The following is a 21,054-nucleotide window of genomic DNA, read 5'->3' on the forward strand; positions in this document are numbered from 1 at the left end:
CTAACCAAAGTCCTGTACAGTTGCAACATCACTTCACGACTCTTGAATTCAATCCCTCTGCTATGAACGCTAATATACCATAGGCCTTCTTACAAGCTCTATCCACCTGTGTGGCAACTTTCAAAGATCTATGAACATAGACCCCAAGATCCCTCTGTTCCTCCACCTCACTAAGAACCCTACCATTAACCCTGTGTTCTGCATTCTTATTTGTCTTTCCAAAATGGACAACCTCACACTTGGCAGGGTTGAACTCCATCTGCCACTCCTCAGCCCAGCTCTGCATCATATCTAAGTCCCTTGCCTTAACCAGTCCATGTTCACTATTCTTTGTTAATCAGCACCTTTCAAAATGAAAATGAATGCTGTCACTCAGAATTTTTTCCAACAATTTGCTGACAATTTAGGCAAACCAACTTGTAAGTATTCAGTCTATATCTTTCTCTCTTTTTAAATAATGCTCAAACATTAGCAGCCCCACAGTTTCCTTGTGCCGTGCCTATGCCAGAAAGGATTAGAAACTGAAGATCAAAGCCACAACTATTTCCTCCTTTGTTTCTCCGAACAACATTGGTTACCTTTCATCTGGGCCACGTGACTTATCTATTCTCAAAGCTGCTGAAACCTTAATATTTTATGTCATCCAATATTTCACACTCCTCCTTAATTACAATGTCTGCATATTCTCTCTCTTTTGTAATTTTGATTGACATAAACTATTCTTTTTAAGATTCATGTTCCTGTCTTCTCCCTCCACACTTAAGATATCTTCACGATTTTTAATGTACATTACTTTTTCCTTAATGTATTTATAAACCACCCTTGGGTTTTACTTGGCAATATTTTGTGTTCTCTTTTTGCTTCCCTGATTTCATCAATTAGTTTCATTGCCATATTTTCTAATGAGAGAAAGTCTATTCTAAGGCAGTATTGAGCTCTTGACATCTGATAATCAGCTTCCTTTTTTGGGTTAAAACTGTGGTTAAAGAGTTCAAAATTTACATTGTGCTTGAAGGAAAATATAGAAATTATGGGCTATTTTTATAGTTCAGTGCCTTTTAAACCATCTTAGTTTGTCAGTTTATTAATATTTTATTAGCTGTTAGCAGCAAACTACTATCATAATACATTAGTGCTTTAGCCTTGGGACTAGATGGTAATCTCAGGTTTATCTAACATTCGTGTTTCAGATTCTGAAGCTTCTGATCTTGACCTATTTGTCAGATGAACCAAATAGTATACTATGAGAAAGTAACATCCATTATGACTTGCACGAGAGCACCTTTTCCAGCCGAGAATAGAGTTGCATTAATGTAGATTCAGAACTGTTTCCATTCATTTGCTAATTGTTTGAAACAAAATCCAACTTCCCATCATAAATTTGTATAAATTAATTAAATAAATAAAGATGGTTGGACAGGTGATGTGCTGTGGCTGTATGATGTGAGAGCTGGCTGATCCCATTGTGAACAGCGGTGACCACATCTGCAGCAAGTGATGTTTGCTGGAAGAACTCCAGATCAGAATTGATGATCTGGAATCTGAGCTTCAAACACTGCAGCATATCCGGGAGGAGGAGAGTTACCTGGACGCTTTGTTTCAGGAGGCAGTCACACCCAGTACATTAAGTAATTCAAATTCAGTTAGTCATCAGGAACAACAGGGTGTGACTGCAAGAGAGGTAGATGGGGAGATTCTGAGTTCAGGAATGGAGGAGCCTCAGCCCTTGACCTTGTCCAACAGGTATGAGATTTTTGCACCCTGTATGGGTGAGGAAAAGGGCTGTGGACAGGATGAGCCAGCTGACCACGGCACTTTTGTGCAGAAGGCCACTCAAGAGGGGGAGCAAAAAGACAAGTAGTTGTTACAAGAGATTCTATAATTAGGGGGACAGATAGTATCCTTTGTGAGCTGGATCAGGAGTCCCGCGTGGTGTGTTGCCTGTCCAGTGCCAGGGTGCAGGACATCTCCAATCAGCTTGAAAGGATATTGGAGCGCGAGGGGGAAGATCCAGTTGTTGTGGTCCACGTTGGCACTAGGTAAAAACAATGACTGCAGATACTGGAAACCAGATTCTGGAGTAGAGTGGTGCTGGAAAAGCACAACAGTTCAGGCAGCATCTGAGGAGCAGGAAAATCGACATTTCGGGCAAAAGCCCTTCATCAGGAATGAGGCTGGGAGCCTTGGGGATGGAGAGATAAATGGGACAGGGGTGGGGCGGGCGGGAAGGTAGCTGAGAGTGCAATAGGTTGATGGGGGTTCTGTCCGTGTTGCAGTTGGAGGGGTGGCATTCGAGGGGAAGGTGCAGAACGTGGATAAGATGCACTGGGGGCATCTTCAACCATGTGGGAGGGGAAATGGTGGTCTTTAAAGAAGGACGCTATATGGTGTGTTCTGTGGTGGAACTGGTCCTCCTGGGAGATGGAGGAATTGGGAATAAAGGATAGCATTTTTGCAGGATGTAGGGTGGGAGGAAGTGTAATCCAGGTAGCTATGGGAGTCGGTGGATTTGTCAGTGTTGAGTTGGTCATCGTTGATGGAAATGGAAATGTCCAGGAAGGGGAGGGAGGTGTCAGAGATGGTCCAAGTGCATTTAAGGTTGGGGTGGAATGTGTTGGTGAAGTTGATGAACTGTTCAACTGTGGGAGCGCGAGGTGGCGCAGATGCCTGGTCCCCCTGGTCCTCACCTTCCACCCCACCAACCTTCGCATAAATCACATCATCCGCTGACATTTCCGCCACCTACAAACCACCCCACCACCAGGGATGTATTTCCCTCTCCACCCCTATCCACTTTCCGCAAAGACCGTTCCCTCCGCAACTACCTGGTCATGTCCATGCCCCCAAACAACACACCCTCACCTCCTGTCACCTTCCCTTGCCACCGCAGGAATTGCAAAACCTGCGCCCACACCTCCCCCCTCAACTCCATTCAAGGCCCGAAACTCTGATCTCAGCATCTGCAAACCTCACTCTCTCCTATCACCTTTACCCCCATTTCCATTCACCTACTGCACTCTCATCTACCTTCTCCCCAGCCCTACATCCCTCCCATTTATCTCTCCACCCCCAAGGCTCCCAGTCTCATTTCTGATGAAGGGCTTTTGCCCAAAATGTTGATTTTCCTGCTCCTCGGATGCTGCCTGACTTGCTGTGCCTCTGCAATTTCTAGCCTGGCTCCATGCAATATCCTTGAATGACTTCCACCAATTCTAGTGACACATCAACTTTAAGTACAGATAGCCTTTCCCCTCTGCTTATTTCAGCTCTCCAGTATTTCACCACTTAAAAGTACTCAGTTAGTACTTATGAAGTTTTCAATTAGGTCATACATAGCAGCCAATGAATGCATAATTATCATAGAGGTGCAGCTGTTGTGCCCCTACTTCTGAGCTAAAAGGTTTGACTGTTTGAAGATCTGTCAGAAGACCTCCACCAGTGGTAAATGTGAATAGGTCAATTTAAAATATTTTATTCTAATATTTTATTTCTGTGATGTCCTGTTCTATGTTTTATATTCGAATGCAATGTTATTCTCCTAACCTCTGGGCCAGAAAATCCAGGTATAAATCCAAGCTGCCCCAGAGATGTGTTATAATAAATCTGAGCAGGTGGATTAAAAATATATCAGTAAGAATATTAGCACAGAGCAGGATTAGAAGCATTAATTAAAATTAATGTGTGCCACTTTCAAACTGACATTGCGGTAACTTCTGAGGTAGTGCAATTCAGGCAAGGGACTGGGCATGAAAGAACACTAAAACATGGAAATGCATGTAGGAGCTTTCATAAATTAGGAAGCACACATTCATCATGACAGTAATCCATTGCCTCCCTAGTTCAAGGGTGAAGGACACTTTGGGTCGGGTGCAAAACATTTTGCAGGAGAATGGAGTGAGCCCAAAAGGGTGATATATGTCACCAGTTTCACACAGAAGGAAAATAGTAAGCTACATAGTAAGATTTTTCAGTCCGAGGTAATAAGTCAAAAAGTAACTGTTAAAGATAATTAACTGTGAAATACTCCCAGTGCTCAGAAACACTCCTCAAAGTAAGGAGTGTCAGTGCACAGCAGGGGTCAGATTCTTGAACAATTGCTTCTAATTATAGATCAGGCTCTACCTATTCAAAAAAGTTGATTATCTGCAATATTGCGACCAATGTTCTTTCAGGAAGGTTCAATGGTGTACCCTGTGGAGTTTTGAAAATAACTGGTCGAGCAGTGCATATTCAGAAGTATAAAAATGAAATATGGAGTAAAGAGAGTGAAATTTTTTCTTTTGAGACTAAGTATGGAGGCAGACTAAAATCTTGGGAGAGGGAGTCCCTCTGCTTGCAGGCGAATCAGGTTTTCTCATTTGATTTCATTCTCAACAGATTGTATATTTACACACAAGCAAAATGTCAAAGGTTATGTGAGATGGGCTGGAACTTCTGTACCACACCAGGGCCATCCAGGCTCCAACAACCAGATGCCATTTTTGAAAGGAATGAGTTGTATTCAGTTCTATGGGACTTGATTGGCAGGACCTGCTAGAGGTGTATGACAGTATGATTCTGGCAGGTAGCATGTGCAAATCCTGAGGAAAGGTATCATCATCCTCATTTACAAAACGGAAGGGAGGGAGGTAATTCAAAATTGGTGACTAATTTCACTGTTGAATGTGGATTATAAAATCCTGTCTAAAGTTATCGCAAATTGGGTCAGGTCTGCTCCGGGATTGATGATTCACCCTGAACAAACCTGTGCTGTACTGGGCAGGACAATCTTGGAGAGTCTCGTGCTCCTAAGGGATATGACTGTCTACGTGCAGGACAAGGGGAGTTGACACCTGCCTCATTGGCCTGGACCAGGAGAAGGCCTTTGAAGGGATATCGCACACCTACATGAGGGATGTGCTCTTCAAAATATGCTTTGGGGAGGGATTCTGCACTTAGATCGACTGCTCTACACTAACATCAGTCATTCAGTCTCAATCAATGAGTGGGAATCAGAAAGCTTCCTGATCTGATCTTCCCTGTTTTTTGGCAGAGTTTGTCTTTGCACAATTGTGTTGTTTTTTTTCAGAAAAAAGGTTTGATACTTCCAATACTGGCTGAAGTCACAAAGAACTCTCCTTCTCAACCTCTTTTCTCATTTGAGACATGGGGTGATTCTCAGGTTAAACTCACCACCAGTCATCTCTCTCTCTCTCTCTCTCTCTCTATAGTCATTTGGGACTTTACCTTACAATCTTTAAGTAAGATCACATATTTTTGAGACTGCTCAGATGCTGATGGACCCAGTGAGTCTTCACACTTCCAGACTGTCAGCTTTTGTGCAAAGAAACAACTTTGTTACAAAGGAGCCAAATTATTGAAATTTGTACCCTCCATAGCTTGGAGGAAATAACAGCAAAGGGCAAGCTGTGGATGTTGTCTACATGGATTTTAAACAGTGTTTGATAAAGTACAACAAAAGAGGCTGGTTAACAAATCTGTAGCTCATAAAATAGGAGGTTTAAAAAAAAGGTCTGAGGTAAAAAATTGCCTTAAGGCCAGCAAACAGCAAGTCATGGTCGATTATTGTTTTTCAGGCAAAAGAATAATAGACCATGATGTTTCCCATAGTTCAGTGTTAGAGCCAAGGTTCCTTCTAAAATTTTCTTCATCCACATGTGGAGTCAATTTTGTTAGGAGCAAAATCAAGGATACATGCCATTAAGAAGAACAAAAGAACGTCTATAAATTTTAAAATCTCCATAAGTACGATAGGTGTAGAAATAATACCATTCCCAGCTTATGTTGACATAACAAGTCCACAATTTACAAGATTTATTTGAATTAACTTTGCCATGGTGGGATTCAAACTCATGTAATCTAGGTTTTAACTTCAGTATCATAAGCACTACACAACCAAATATGAGTGTCATTTTGAATTGTAGCTGGTATTTCAATCATTTTACAGTGAAAAGTGAATTGGCAGCAATTGCTGAAAACAAGAGGATTTTAATAATTTACTAATAATCTGCTATAAAAACAAAGTACTGTAAAAACTCAGAAGTTCTGCCAATAATTTGTCAGCATCAATGGAGAGAGATATCAGGGTAATGTTTAGAGTCTGATGTGACTCTTTGTCAGTTGAAGAAGTCATATCGGACTCAAATTCCAATTCTGTTTCTCTCTCCACAGATGTTAGCAAACATGTATAATAATTTACTAACTTTTTCAATTATCCCTGCATATGAGTTCTCCACTCTGCATCCAACCATAAGTAGCAAGCTTGGATGTATCACACCTACCTCTCTACTTCTTCTTCATCTATTCTCAAAGGGCACCATTCACTTACTGCTCAGTACAAGCAATGAATTAAACTTGACATTTTGCTACTCACAACTCAGTTATCAGCTCCGTACTTTCCCCAGAGGAATTCTTCTAAACAACTTCTAAATACCATAGAATGGAAATGAAGCAAGATAAAAAACTTGAGTAATCCATTATGTAAATGGCAAGGGACCCCTGCCTCATCAATTTAAAACATGCAATGGCAGTCTAACCCAGTCATTAGTGCAAATGAAACTGCTGTATACAGATGTAAGTTTTAAAGGCACAATGATCTCTCAAATGTTAAAGTTATGAAATAATTCAAGTTAAATGAATAAAGCAGTTCTTGTCACATGTTCCTTAAAATATGCAGACCAAGAAATTTGACAGTTCTGGTGTATAGCTGGAAAACAGCAGCGTTAAGGGACAATGTAGGGATATGTGCCTGTTTTGCACCAGGAGAGCATCATCCACCATATTCATTAAGGTTTTAATACACATTGTCATAGAGATGTACAGCGCAGCAACAGACCCTTAGATCCAACCCGTCCATGCCGACCAGATATCCCAACCCAATCTAGTCGTACCTGCCAGCACTCAGCCCATTTCCCTCCAAACCCTTCCTATTCATATACCCATCCAGATGCTTTTTAAATGTTGCAGTTTCTAACCTCAACCACTTACTCTGGCAGCCCCTTAGGTCTCTTTTATATCTTTCCCCTCTCACCCTAAACTCCTCTAGTTCTGGACTCTGCCACCCCAGGGAAAAAAACTTACCCTGATGCTCTGGGGCATGGATAGGATAATTCAGCCTCTGACGATCCAGGGAAAACAGCCCTAGCCTATTCAACCTCCCCGTATAGCTCAAATCCTCCAACCCTGACAGGAATATACTTTCTCTGGATTCTTGTTATCTCATTTCTGAAGCCTTCCCATTTTCCAGCTGTTCATTTACCTGTGAACATTTGCCCCCAATCAGCTTTTGAAAGTTCTTCCCTAATACCATAAAAATTGGCCTTTCTCCAATTTAGAACTTCAACTTTTAGATCTGGTCTATCCTTTTCCATCACGATTTTAACATTAATAGAATTATGGTCTCCGGCCCCAAAGTGCTTCCCCCATTGAAACTTCAGTCACCTGCCCTTACTTATTTCCCAAGAGTAGGCCAAGTTTTGCACCTTTTCTAGTAGGTACATCCACATGCTGAATCAGAAAATTTTCTTGTACACACTTAACAAATTCCTCTCCATCTAAACCCTTAACACTATGGCAGTCCCAGTCTATGTTTGGAAAGTTAAAATCTCCTACCATAACCACCCTATTAATCTTACAGATAACTGAGATTTGTTTCTCAATTTCCCTCTGACTATTAGGGGGTCTATAATACAATCCCAATAAGGTGATCATCCCTTTCTTATTTCTCAGTTCCAGCCAAATAACTTCCCTGGATGTATTTCTGGGAATACCCTCTCTCAGTACAGCTATCCCTTATCAAAAACACCACTCCCCCTTCTCTCTTGTCTCCCTTTCTATCCTTCCTGTAGCATTTGTATCCTGGAGCATTAAGCTGCCAGTCCTGCCCATCCCTGAACCACGATTCTATAATTGCTATGATATCCCAGTCCCATCTTCCTAACCATGTCCTGAGTTCATCTGCCTTCCCTGTTAGGCCCTTTGCATTGAAATAAATGCAGTTTAATTTATCAGTCTTACCTTGTTCTCTGCTTTGTCCCTGCCTGCGCTGTTTGACTTGCTTCTTTTCTCAACTGTACCAGTTTCAGATTGATCTCTTTCCTCAATATCTCCCTTGGTCCCACACGCCAACAACTCCCCCCTCCCACCCACCTTACTAGGTTAAATCCTCCTGAGCAGATCAAGCAAATCTTCCTGCCAGTATGTTAGTCCCCTTCCAATTTAGGTGCAATCCGTCCTTCTTGTACAGGTCAATTCTACCACAAAGGAGATTTCAATGATCCAAAAATGTGAATCCTTCTCCCACACATCAGCTCCTCAGCCATGCATTCATCTGCTCTGTCCTCCTATTCCTGTCTTTACTAGCTCATAGCACTGGGAATAATCCAGATATTACTACTCTTGAGGACCTCCTTTTTAAATTCCTGCCTAACTCTCTGTAATCTCCCTTCAGAATCACAACCTTTTCCCTTTCTATTTCGTTGGTTCCAATGTGTACAATGACCTCCTGCTGGCCCCTCTCCCATTTGAGAACATTCTGCACCCTCTCTGAGACACCTTTGATCCTGGCACCACGGAGGTAACACACTATTCTGATTTTTCGCTGCTGGCCACAGAAACATCTGTCTGTACCTCGGACTAGAGAGTCCCCGAACACAATTGATCTCTTGGAACCTGACGTACCCCTCATTGCGTTAGGGCCAGTCTCAATACCAGAAACTTGGCTGTTCATGCTATGTTCCCCTGAGAATCCATCACCCACTATATTTTCCCAAATAATATACTTGTTTGAAATGGGGATAGCCATGGGCCTTTTTGATACATTTGAGATTAGCATTAAGCTAATTTCATTTAAAAATTGGAGACTTAATGGCCTTTTCAGGAGCATTGACAAATTGGTTTATGAACACTGCAGCACAATTGGACATGTTTCTCCTATTGCTAGTTTCTTGATGCGCACAGGAAAAGTCCACAATTTATAAAATGATCTCTAAAGACTGATACCATAAAAAAAACACAGAAAGGTTTTTACTTATTTTATTGCAGATCCACACAAAGCTTGAGTGAGAATTTTGGCTTCACCTTAAAACCATAGGCTGCTACTGGCTAATGGCCAAGCAATCCTGACTACCTCCCACTAGATGATCTTGCTGCCCCTCTATGTAAGGAAGCTGCTTGTGGGGTTGTACATCATGCCCATAGCCAATAGACACTTCCTTAATGAGGTCAGAGACTGATTTGCAGTGATTGTGCTGCCACTCTTATTAGGTGTGAGCTGTGTGCACTCCATCTAGATCCCACTTTGATTTGGCTGAGTTTCTGAGTTTCTAAAGCCTAATTCCTCCCAACACAAATAACGCAACAGCCTCCATTTCATTCCCGTGTCAAGTGCATGGAAGCAGGAGGATTCCTGGCTTTGGGAACTTGATCTTTAAAAATGTCTGTCAGCTCAACCCATTTTGGCCCAGCAGGTGTGGACTGGATTGGGAATCAGCCTGAGTGAACTGGGAAAAACTGAGGAGGCTGCCAGTTTATGAGGCAATCCATTCAGAAAGACAATCTTGTGGCTCCAGTACTTCATTCAAAACCAAAATAAAATTAAATAGAAAACATTCTTCCAGCCTTCACCCTTCTACAATTCTATATCCCATCACATCTACTCAGTCCCTCACAGTCCAGGTATCAAATAATCCATTCTATTCCTCCATAGTCTCTCAAACCCCTTATGCCACCATATAGCCCCTACTATATCCCACATACCCTCATACTCACATTCCTTCCCATGCCCCTCTATTCATACTCCATAGCCCCTTAAAGTTCTGATACAAACTTAGTGCCTACTTGCACCCACCATCTTCCTCTTCACCTGCCATGGCAACACACCTGGTATCTACAAGAACTCATGCAAACAGAAAAGATAGCTCTATTACTATCTTTCTATACTACAGGCAACACTATTAAGAAAAAAAATCTCATGCATAAAAACACTTTTTGACGGGTCTTGACTGCTTTGATACATCCTGACAATTTTCACATTTCTTGATACTGCTTGACACTTTTTAACCCAGTTCAAACTTCGTGATAAGCTCATGACATTTCTTCATGTATGGACAGTTTCAAGGGGTTAATATGCACAATCTTCTCCACAGTTAACAATCCCAAAGGGCACCTGACAATGCTTCCCTCACAAAGGAGTCCTGACTTCATCCCAAAGGCATCCTGGGAACCTATCCACAGGGGTACCTCAGCTCTCCAAAGGAGTGTCTTGCCTATCGAAAAGAAATACACTGAGAACTTACCTGCTCTTACCGAATCTAATCTCAACACTCCAGATTCCAGACAGCAGGGACCATAAAATTCAATCTGAGTTGAAGCAGTTAATCAATTAAATGTCCAGCTGATTCTGTGAACTGTGCATGCATGGACCACAACATATCCCAGTTGTGACCCCATGAAACTGACAAATGCCAAGTTCAGGAGCAGTCTTACAATTTTCAGTATCTTCTGGCATTTCTAACATGGCAAAAAATGTCTTCAACATTGTGAAAAATTTGGGCCTATATCTCTTCCTCTGATATTAAAAGATAGTCAGCTCCACCTATTGTATCTATAACCTTACTCACACCAAGTTATGTTCGCCCACCACTCCTATGCTTGTAAACCTATATGACTGCCAGTTAAGCCACACCTTGATTTTAGTGTTTTTTTTTAAATTCCAGCAAGACTTTTACCTTCTGCATCTTTTACACCGTCCATTGCCACAGCCCTCAATCAATCGTCTCAAACTCAAAGAGTAAACATTTAAATGGATTCTAACTCATTCCAGTAGTGAGTTATTGTTAGGGATTTTTGAACTGGTAAAAATTCAACCTTTCGTCCTTACTTTCTCTTGCCCATATTTGTTTTGCCTTTTCAACTTTTCTTCCCTGTTCTTTATTACTCTGTACCTGAATTAATATTGAATTCACCCACACTAATACATCTTTTTTCTAAGTTTATTCATCGGTTTTGAAAAATTCACTGGTTCAGGACTTATACTGTTGCTCCCATTATTCAGCAAGTCCAAGATGGCCCATTTTCCTTGTCACACCGTTAATTTCTAGGTTTCAGGAAGTGTGAATTGAATAAAAAACCATCGAGCTGAAGAAACTCTAGCCATCCAGAGATGCCGCAAGATTGCCTGCCCCAACAACTTCTAGTCCAAGATATTTATGCCCATCATTTGAATAATTTACAGGTTACATGATACTAATCTAAAATCTAGACAACATTTATAAGACCATAAGACATAGGAGTGGAAGTAATGCCATTTGGCCCTTTGAGTCCACTCCACCATTCAATCATGGCTGATAGGCATTTCAACTCCACTTACCCACACTCTCCCCATAGCCCTTGATTCCTTGCGAGATCAAGAATTGAATTGTAAAACTTGCACCCACACCTCCCCCCTCACTTCTGTCCAATGCCCTAAAGGAGACTTCCACATCCATCAACGTTTTACCAGCACTTCCACGCGTGTCATTTATTGTATCCGTTGCTCCTGACGTGGTCTCCTCTACACTGGGGAGACTGGATGCCTTCTCACAGAGAACTTCAGAGAACATCTCCGGGACACCCGCATCAAGCAACCCCACCACCCCATGGCCGAACATTTTAACTCCCCCTCCCACTCTGCCGAGGACATGCAGGTCCTGGGCCTCCTCCACCGCCACTCCCTCACCACCTGAAGCCTGGAGGAAGAACGCCTCATCTTCCACCTCGCATCCTTCAACCCCATAGCATCAATGTGAACTTCACCAGTTTCCTCATTTCCCCTCCCCCCATTTTACCCTAGTTCCAACCTTCCAGCTCAGCACTGTCCTCATGACCTGTCCCACCTGTCAATCTTCCTTCCCACCTATCCATTCCACTCTCCTCTCCGACCTATCACCTTCATCCACCTCCATCCACGTATTCCACTTTTAGTTAACTTCTCCCCAGCCCCATCCCCCTCCCGTTTATCTCTCCACCCCCGAGGCTCCCCAGCCTAATTTCTGATGAAGGACTTTTGCCTGAAAAGTCGATTTTCCTGCATCTCGGATGTTGCCTGACCTGCTGTGCTTTTCCAGCACCACTCTAATCTAGACTCTGGTTTCCAGCATCTGCAGTACCCATTTCTGCGTAGAAATTGCAAAGGCACTGACCATGAGGTTCTGAATCTTCCTTAGATATAGGAAGGAAGGTGGTACCAGAGGATTGGAGAATTGTTTATGTTAAACATCTGTTGAAGAAAGGTTTGAAGTATAAACTAGCAACTACTGGGCTATCAGTTTCACTCCTGTGGTGAGAAAACTTTTAGAAATGATAATTTAAGGCAAAACTTACAGTTATTTGACTATTGTGAATTAATTAAGGGAGATCAGCATGAATTGATTAAAAGTAAATCATGCTTAACTAGCTTGAATTTGTTTTACTTGATATAATAACAAACAGGATTGATAAGGCTAATACAGTTAACAACACATCCAAGTATTTGCAAAGGTGTTCAAGAAAGTGTCACAAAATGGATTTTCCAGCAAAGTTAAAGCCCATAGAATAAAATAGAAAGCAACAGACAGAAATGAAGTTGGCCGGACAGGAAACAGAGAATGGTGATGAAGATTGTTATATGATACGAGGAAGTTACTTAGGGGATTTACCAGTAGCTACAAGACCGCTGCATTTCTTTATATATAATAATGAGGTAATTTTAAGTGTTCAAGGCACAATTATAAAATTTGAGTTGACATGAAGATTTGAAGTAGTGAGAATTATGAGGAGGATAATAGATTTCAGTAGCGTATTCACAAGTAGAATGGATAGATGTGGCAGGTAAAACTTAATTCAGAGAAGTGTAAACTTATAATATTTGGTATGAAGAATGAGAAGAGAGAGATTAATGTAAAGGATACAATTCTAAAGGTGTGCAAGAACAGACTTGGATTTTTAATCTGTATAAATAATTTAAGGTTGTGTGGCAGATTGAGAAAGAGTTTTAAAAAGCGTATTGGAAATAGAGGCATAGAATTCAAAACACGTAAGTTATGATGACATTTTCTAACACATTAGTTTGGCATCAATGAGAGCACTACAGCTGGAACTACACTTTAGGAAGGATGTGAAAGCTTTACGGAGAATACAGAAAACATTCATTAACATAGTTTCAGGGATGATGGGACTTCAGTTATATGGATATATTGGAGAAATTGAGGTTGCTCTTTTTGGGGAAGAGGAGGTTTAAAGAATATTCAAAATCATGAAGTACCTGGACAAATAGGGAGAGACAGTTGGAAGCGTTGAAAATCAGAGAGCACCAATTGAAGATGGACGACAAAAGAACCAATAAGACATGCAGAACCTATCTCTACAGCAGATGTTCAGGTTCTGAATTGAACCGCCTGAGTACAGCAGATTCATTTTAAAAAGATAATTGGAGAATTGTTTGAGGAGAGATTCTCAAGGCTACTGGGAAAAGGCAATGGAAGGGGAACAGCTGAGTTGTTCTTGCAAAGAGCCAGCTGGGACACAATATGCTGAATGGCCTTTCAATAAGGCAGAAGGACATTTTTGGATGACCTTTAACATTTTCTTGATTGCATGTTTAATCGCTTGAAGTTTTGGATGATCATTTAGATCATTATTACCTTCTTAAGATAACCTCCTGAAAGCTCAGAAAAAAGAGCTGTTAGTAGGTCTCATTATGATGCTTTTGTACATTTCAAGTGGGTGTTTTCTATTGTCCCAATTCTCAGCTTGGATTGATCTTTAGTTCTTATGGTATTGAACTCAGAACTATTTTGGTATTTTGGCATTTGTTTTCAGTTTTAATGAATATTCAGGTTTAAAAATACCATTTTACTCAGTTTCAGAGTGCTAGAACAATGACAGTGAAAATTAAAAAAACATAAAGATTGAAGTGACATCTTTCATGGCTGTCACAAAGTTTACATTTTTCCTTCTGGTTAATGACAGCATTCTAATAAAATGAATCCGTTTGTTTTGCTGTCAAAAACTAATATCTCTGAATTTTCAAAGATATTCTTGTTTATATTTAGACCTACTACAAGTCTTTTTCTTGAGCATTGCGGAGGCAATTACCAATCAGCACACCCTGGTTTCTGAAACTATTAAACAACAGGAAGGGTTTAGAAGGCATATGGGCCAGGTGCTGGCAAATGGGACTAGGTTAATTTAGGATATCTTGTCGGCATGGATGAGTTGGACTGAAGGGTCTGTTTCCATGCTGTACATTTCTATGACTCTGTTAACACAGTTGGATATTGCACTAAAACATGTATTTTTTGTTTTTAGGATGATTTCCTTTTTAGTGTTTCCATCATTAGTGGAATACTCTGCAGTATTCTGGCTGTGGTTAAGTTTATGCTTGGTAGAATCCTCACAAGCAAAGCCCTGATAACTGATGGTGAGTACTGAACTTCACAAATGTAATGTTCTGATACAGGGTCAATTAAAATATTTGACAGCAAAATATTCATGGAGTTCAATAGGAAACAGGAAGGTATGATACATTGGAGCAATGCAGTGCAAACTCTAAACATCATGACTGAAAAAATATAGAGTCGAGAGTGTGGTGCTGGAAAAGCACAGCAGGTCAGGCAGCATCCGAGGAACAGGAGAATCGATGTTTTGGGCAAGAGCCCTTCATCATGAAATATATACAGACAATAGAATGATATAAAGTATAGTATATTTGGCTCATCACACCTGAGAGAGTAATAGCTGCCTTTATTCATTCCCAAATTTCTGACATTTGACAGGTTTTAATATTAAGTCCTTTTAAATACCTGTGAAAAGCAATTTCATTTATTTAAAAACATACATACGTGCACATAAATTAGGCGCAGGATCAGGCAGATCAGCCCCCCCCCAGCCTGCTCTGCCACTTAATAAGATCATGAGTGCTGCAATTGTGGCCTCAAATTCATATTTCTGCCTACCTCAAATAAACTTTGACTTGCTTGTTAGTGTATGCCTCTGTCTTAAAGATATTCAATTTGCCTCCACCATTCAGTGTGAAGAGAGTCCCAGAGACTCATATCCCCCGAGAAGAAAGAAAATCCTCCTCATCTTGATCCTACTTTTAAACTGTGATTCCTAGATCCATTCTCTCAAACCAAATAAGGGAAACATCTTTTCAGCATCCATCCGCCAAGTCTCCTCAGTATATCAAATGTTTCAAGCAGATCATCTCTCATTCTTCTGAACACGAATTGATGCAGTCCCAAATTAACCTTTTCTCATTCGATAACCCAACATCCCAGGTATCAGCTGGTTGAACTTTCTTCAAACAACTTCTAACATATTTTCATCCTTCTTTAAATAAAGAGAGCAAAATACTTTAGATGTGGCCTTGCCAACATTCTATATAAGTGTAGCAGAGCATCCTTACTTTTATATTTTATCCCCTTTGCAATAATAGACAACATTCCATTGGCTTTTCGAATAATTTGTTATGCCTGTACAAACACCAATCTAACTCTGCAGTTTCTATTTAAATAATATGTTATTTTTATTGTCTTCTTGCCAAAATGGATAAGTTCATCTTTCCCATGTTATTCTTCATCAACAAATCTTTTGTCCATTCACTTAATCTATCTATATCTACACATTCACACCTTCGTCCAAGTCAGTTATATTGATTGTAAATGTTTGAGGCCCCAACACGGTTCCCTGTGGCATACCATTTGTCATATCCCGCCAACCCAAAAACAACCCATTTATTCTGCTCTTCTGCTTTCTATTAGCCAATGAATCCTTTATCTGTCAAGTAGGTTGCCCCCTACAACATCCCCTTTACTTTGCATAGTAAACTTTGATATGGCACCTTCTCAAATATCTTCTAAGCATAGGATATCCATTCCTGCCCCTTTAAGTACATTGTTTGTTACTTTCTCAAAGATCTCTACAAAATTAATCAAACATGATTTTTCTTTCACAAACCATGTTACATTAAGTTTTCTAAATCTCTAGCATCTTGCCGATGACAGGCTCACCAGTTTGTAGGTTTCTGCTGTCTGTCTCCCTTATTTTTGAATAGAGGAGTACAATTTGCAGTTTTCCAGTCTCATGGGAATCTAAGGAATTTGGAAAAGTAAAAGTAAATTCACTTGATCAACAGATTGGTTGGCGAACAGAAAGCAGAAGACCAGAATAACTGAATTGTTTTTGGGTTGACGGGATGTGACAATTGGTGTGCCCCAGAGAACAGTGTTGGGGCCTCAAATATTTACATCTGTTGTCAGGAAAGTGTTAGAATCATTTATTAAGGAAGCAATATCAGAACATTCGGAAAGTCAAAACATTATCTTATCAGAGTCAACATGGTTTTATGAAGGGCAAATCATGTTTGACTAATTTGCTAGAGTTCTTCAAAGATGCAACAAGCATGGTGGATAATGGAGATGCTGTAGGTGTAATTTATCTGGACTTCTTGAAGGCGTTTGATAGGGTGCTGCACAAAAGGTTAATTCACAAGGTTGGACCATATGGGATTGGGGTAATTTATTGGCCTGGATAGATGACTGGCTGATGACAGAAGACAGAGAGTGGGAATAAATGGTTTTTTTTGGATGGCAAGATGTAACTAGTGGGGTGCCATGGGGTTCAGTCATTGGGCCCCAGCTATTTACCGTTTACATTAATCACTTGGATACAGGGATGGAAGGCTCTATCACCAAATTTGCAGACAACACAAAAATAGGCAGGATGGTAAATTACAATTAGAAAATAAGAACTTATAAATGGATATAGATAGTTTAGGAGAGTGGGCCAAAATGTGGCAGGTGGAGTTTAGTGAGGGCAAGTGCGACATCATGCATTTGGGTCAAGAAAATGGGAAGGAGACCTACTGCCTTAATGGGAGATATTCTGGGTGCTCCAGTGTAGAGGTATCTAGGTGTACTCTTTCATGAGTCACAGAAAACTTGCATGCAGGTCCACATAATAAAGAAAGTGAATGGAATGTTGACTTTTACAGCTAAAAGATTGGAATAAACAAGTTAGGAAGTATTGTTGTAACTATATAAGGTATTGGTGAGACTGCACCTGAAGTATTGTGCACAGTTTTGGTTCCATTATTTGAGGAAAGATGTAGTGGCATTGGAGGCAGTTCAGAGGAGGTTCACTGGATTGATCTCAGAGATGAGGGGTTTGTCATATGAAGGAATAATGAACAGATTAGGCCTATACTCTCTGGAATTTGGAAGAATGAGGGGAGATCAAATTGAGGTATTCAAGATGATAAAAGGTGCGGATGAATTAGACGTGGAGAACATATTTCCTCTTGCGGGGCACTCTAGGACAAGAGGACATAATCTTCAGATAAGCAGTAGCAAATTTAAAAGAGATGTGAAGAAACTACTTCTCCCAAAGGTTGTGAATCTGTGGATTTTGCTATCTCAAAGTGGGACCATGAGAAATTTAAGGAGCAGTTAGTCTGATTTTTAATTGGTAATGGTTTGAACGGATATGGAGAGAAGGTAGAAAGATAGGGGTGAGGAGTATATCAGTCATGATCAAATAGCAGAGCTGACTCAATGGGCTGAATGGACTAATTCTGCTCCTATATTTTATGAACTTATGAACAGCTACTTCTTTTAACATATTAGGATGAAGTCCATCAAGGCCAGGGCTCTTGTTAGATTTTAGTCATTATACTTCTCTCAACACTTTATCCCTTGTGATTGTAATTGTTTTAATTTTTTGCTGTGATCAGCCATGATTAAACTTTCAAGATTAAGAGGCTGAATTGTCTACTCCTGCTCCTAGTGCTTAGTTCCTTTCATATTCCAATTTGTAATTATTTCTGGGATGCCATTTTTATCATATACATTGAGGACTGATGCAAAATATCTGTTTAATTAATCTGCTATTTCCCTGTTTTTCATTATTAAATTCCTCGACTATCTTTAGAGAACTAATGCTCTGTTTAATTACACTTTTCCTTTTTAAATAATTGTAGAAACTCTTACTAGTTGTTTTTATATGTCCAGCTAATTCCCCTCATATTCATTCCTCATTCATCTTTTGGTCATATTTTGTTGATCTTTACATTTTACCCAATCATCTGATTTTGTGTTCCACCTTTGTAAATTTATATGCCTTTTCTTTCAATTTGATACCATGTTAACCTGTTTAGCTAGCCATAAATTTAACTAGCTTGTTTTCTTTAGAATCATTCTTTCTCACTGGCACATATATTTACTGAGTATCCTGAAATATGTCCTTAAATGTCTACCACTGTGTCTCTATTGACCTATATCTTCTCAGTTCACATTAGCCAGTTCAGTATTCCAGCCCTCATAATTGCCCTTGTTTAAGTTTAGAACACTTATCTTAGATTTAATATTCTTGTCTGAAACAGAGTACATAAATCAATTACTTTATGGTGACTGCTACTCAGGAATGCCATTACCATGGGGTAATTAATTAATCCTGTCTCATTGGACATTCCCACATCTCATATCACATGAACTCTGGTTGGCTTTAGAATGTGCAACATGCTGGAAACTCTGAGTTCATATTATGATTACCCTTACCAACCTGATAGATCCAATCTATATGTAGATGAAAATTACCCATGGGTTATCGCTGTACCTTTCTCACAAGCCATATCAGTTCTGTCACTTCTTCCTGTATACTCTGTTCTACAGTGTGGTTGTTGTTAGGGAGTCTAGAAACCACTTCCACAGGTGACTTCATACCTTTACAATTTCACATTTCCAACCAAACTGATTCTACACTCTAATCTGCAGAACAAAGACCTAACACTGCATACATTTAATCCTTGTTTGATTGCAATCATCTCCAAACATTGGCCAGACAGTTCCACAACACAGTTTTGTATGTGTGTGTAGTGAGTGCAGTACACACACACACACACACTTTCTCACATTCACAACCCCCAACCCAGACAGACACACACACACACACTGACAAAGACTCACATGTACACATATATTTTGTGATTTGGAGATGCCGGTGTTGGACTGGGGTGTACAAAGTTAAAAATCACACAACACCAGATTATAGTCCAACAGGTTTAATTAGAAGCACACTAGCTTTCGGAGCGACGCTCCTTCATCAGGTGATTGTCAAAGACAATCAATTTTTCAATGTATAATTTCAGTTACATCACACTGTAAATGTTTGCTATAAATTCTGTGTTAGGATTGAGCCCTTCACTACCACCTGATGAAGGAGTGTCGCTCCGAAAGCTAGTGTGCTTCCAATTAAACTTGTTGGACTATAACCTGGTGTTGTGTGATTTTTAACTATATATTTTGTGGGGTGAATTTGTACTTGCAGGGTTACATTGTACTTTGCTCAAAAACTGCATACATTCATGTAGAACTCTGAGCTCAAAAACTGCATGAATTTGTGAAAAACTCCGTTATCTCACTTTTTAGATTAGAATCAATCTAAACATCATGGCATAGACAGAGAACACAGGGGGCTAACACCTTCAACATATTGTCTAGCTATCACCATTGTTAACAGCTAACCTGAGAATGCAACTTCTTAAAAAAAGGTTTTGTGATTTACACATGAAAGAAGTGAAACTATCATGATATTCTAACAGATGAAAGGCTTAACAGACAATCAATTTTTCAATGTATAATTTCAGTTACATCACACTGTAAATTTTTGCTATAAATTCTGTGTGTTAGGATTGAGCCCTCCACTACCAACTGATGAAGGAGCGTCGCTCCGAAAGCTAGTATGCTTCCAATTAAACCTGTTGGACTATAACCTGGTGTTATGTGATTTTTAACTTTGGAGAGGGAGAATTATTGATCTTTAGTGACTGCCTAATCATGTATAAACTGTCGTCCAGCCAAGGAAGGAAAAAAGTGGATTCTATGACTGCAGTTTTATTCAGGAGCACATTTTAAAGTCACTTAAAGGAGGGAGAATGAGTGGAGATGTGGAGAGGTTTAGGGAGGGAATTCCAATGCTTAAAGCCGAGGCCACTAAAGGTACAACTGTTGATGGTGGGCCGAAGGATGTCAGGGATCCACCAGAGGTCAGATTGAAAGGTTATGGACTTCTTGGAGGACAAATCTTTGGAAATACATGTGACCTTCAAATTCCCCAATTAAACATAGGTACAATTAGATCAATCCTTCTTTATAGATAAAGTTAAAAATCACACAATACCAGGTTATAGTCCAACAGGTTTATTTTGAAGTACTAGCTTTCAGAGCGCTGCTCCCCCATCAGGTATAGATATGCATCAGCAGGCTGATGAAGGGAGTGAATAATGAAGGTGGTCGATCTGGTGCAAATCATGCTGGCTGCTTTGTCCTGAATGGTGTCAAGTTTCTTCAATGTTTGATCAATGTTTGACTGAGTCCCTATTCTGGTCAGGTGAAGGGTATTCCAAAACATTCCTGACTTGTGCCTTATAAATGCTGGGCGGGCATTAGGGAGACAAGAAGTCCCTTACTCACAACACAATTCCTCGCCTCCAACTTGTCTCTGAAGCCACAGTATTTGTGTGACTGATGCAGTAACGTTTCTGACCAGTGGTAACACCCCAGGATTTGATAGTGAAAGTTTCAGAGATGGTGGTGCCATTGAAACTCCACAGCCCTCACTGTCATCCAAATAAGCACACAGGATCTCATGTCTATTGCACAATTGCAAAGGTGAAGGCTCCTGCAGTCTTGCTTTTTGAGTTCCTTTATTTGCCTCACTGGCAGGCACACACTCCTTTCCCTGTCCTCTGGTCAATAAGAAGGCTCTGTCCTAAGGGATGTGACGCTTTCCTGGTACAAACATGCAGGTAACGTTCTCCTTTTCTGATGTGCCGCAGTCTCTGCAGAGCAGCCTCAAAGCTCATTAATTCTGAGCTAAAGCTGCAGATGTGTTTGCTCTGGGTCACCATGGCATCTAGAAGCATTTATATATCCAAAACTGACAGATCACTTGTCTTGCCACTCTTAATCACAATTCCAGCTGGCAGTCTCCCTTTCACTTGCTGTTCCAGTTAATGTTGACTGTCTCCGAGTCTCCGCT

The 21,054-nt window shown here is 40.3% G+C and overlaps 1 protein-coding gene across 1 annotated transcript in view; it reads left to right on the forward strand.

Annotated features, from left to right (window-relative positions):
* Positions 1-21,054, forward strand: part of tmem163a (transmembrane protein 163a) — a 227,537-nt gene that overhangs the window by 195,185 nt on the left and 11,298 nt on the right. Inside the window, exon 6 of the mRNA XM_043694055.1 lies at positions 14,326-14,437. Coding sequence (XP_043549990.1) covers positions 14,326-14,437 — 112 coding nt within the window. The remainder of the gene's footprint in view (positions 1-14,325; positions 14,438-21,054) is intronic.

Source organism: Chiloscyllium plagiosum, chromosome 7 (assembly GCF_004010195.1).
Source record: "Chiloscyllium plagiosum isolate BGI_BamShark_2017 chromosome 7, ASM401019v2, whole genome shotgun sequence".
In the NCBI taxonomy this organism is placed as follows: Eukaryota; Metazoa; Chordata; class Chondrichthyes; order Orectolobiformes; family Hemiscylliidae; genus Chiloscyllium; species Chiloscyllium plagiosum.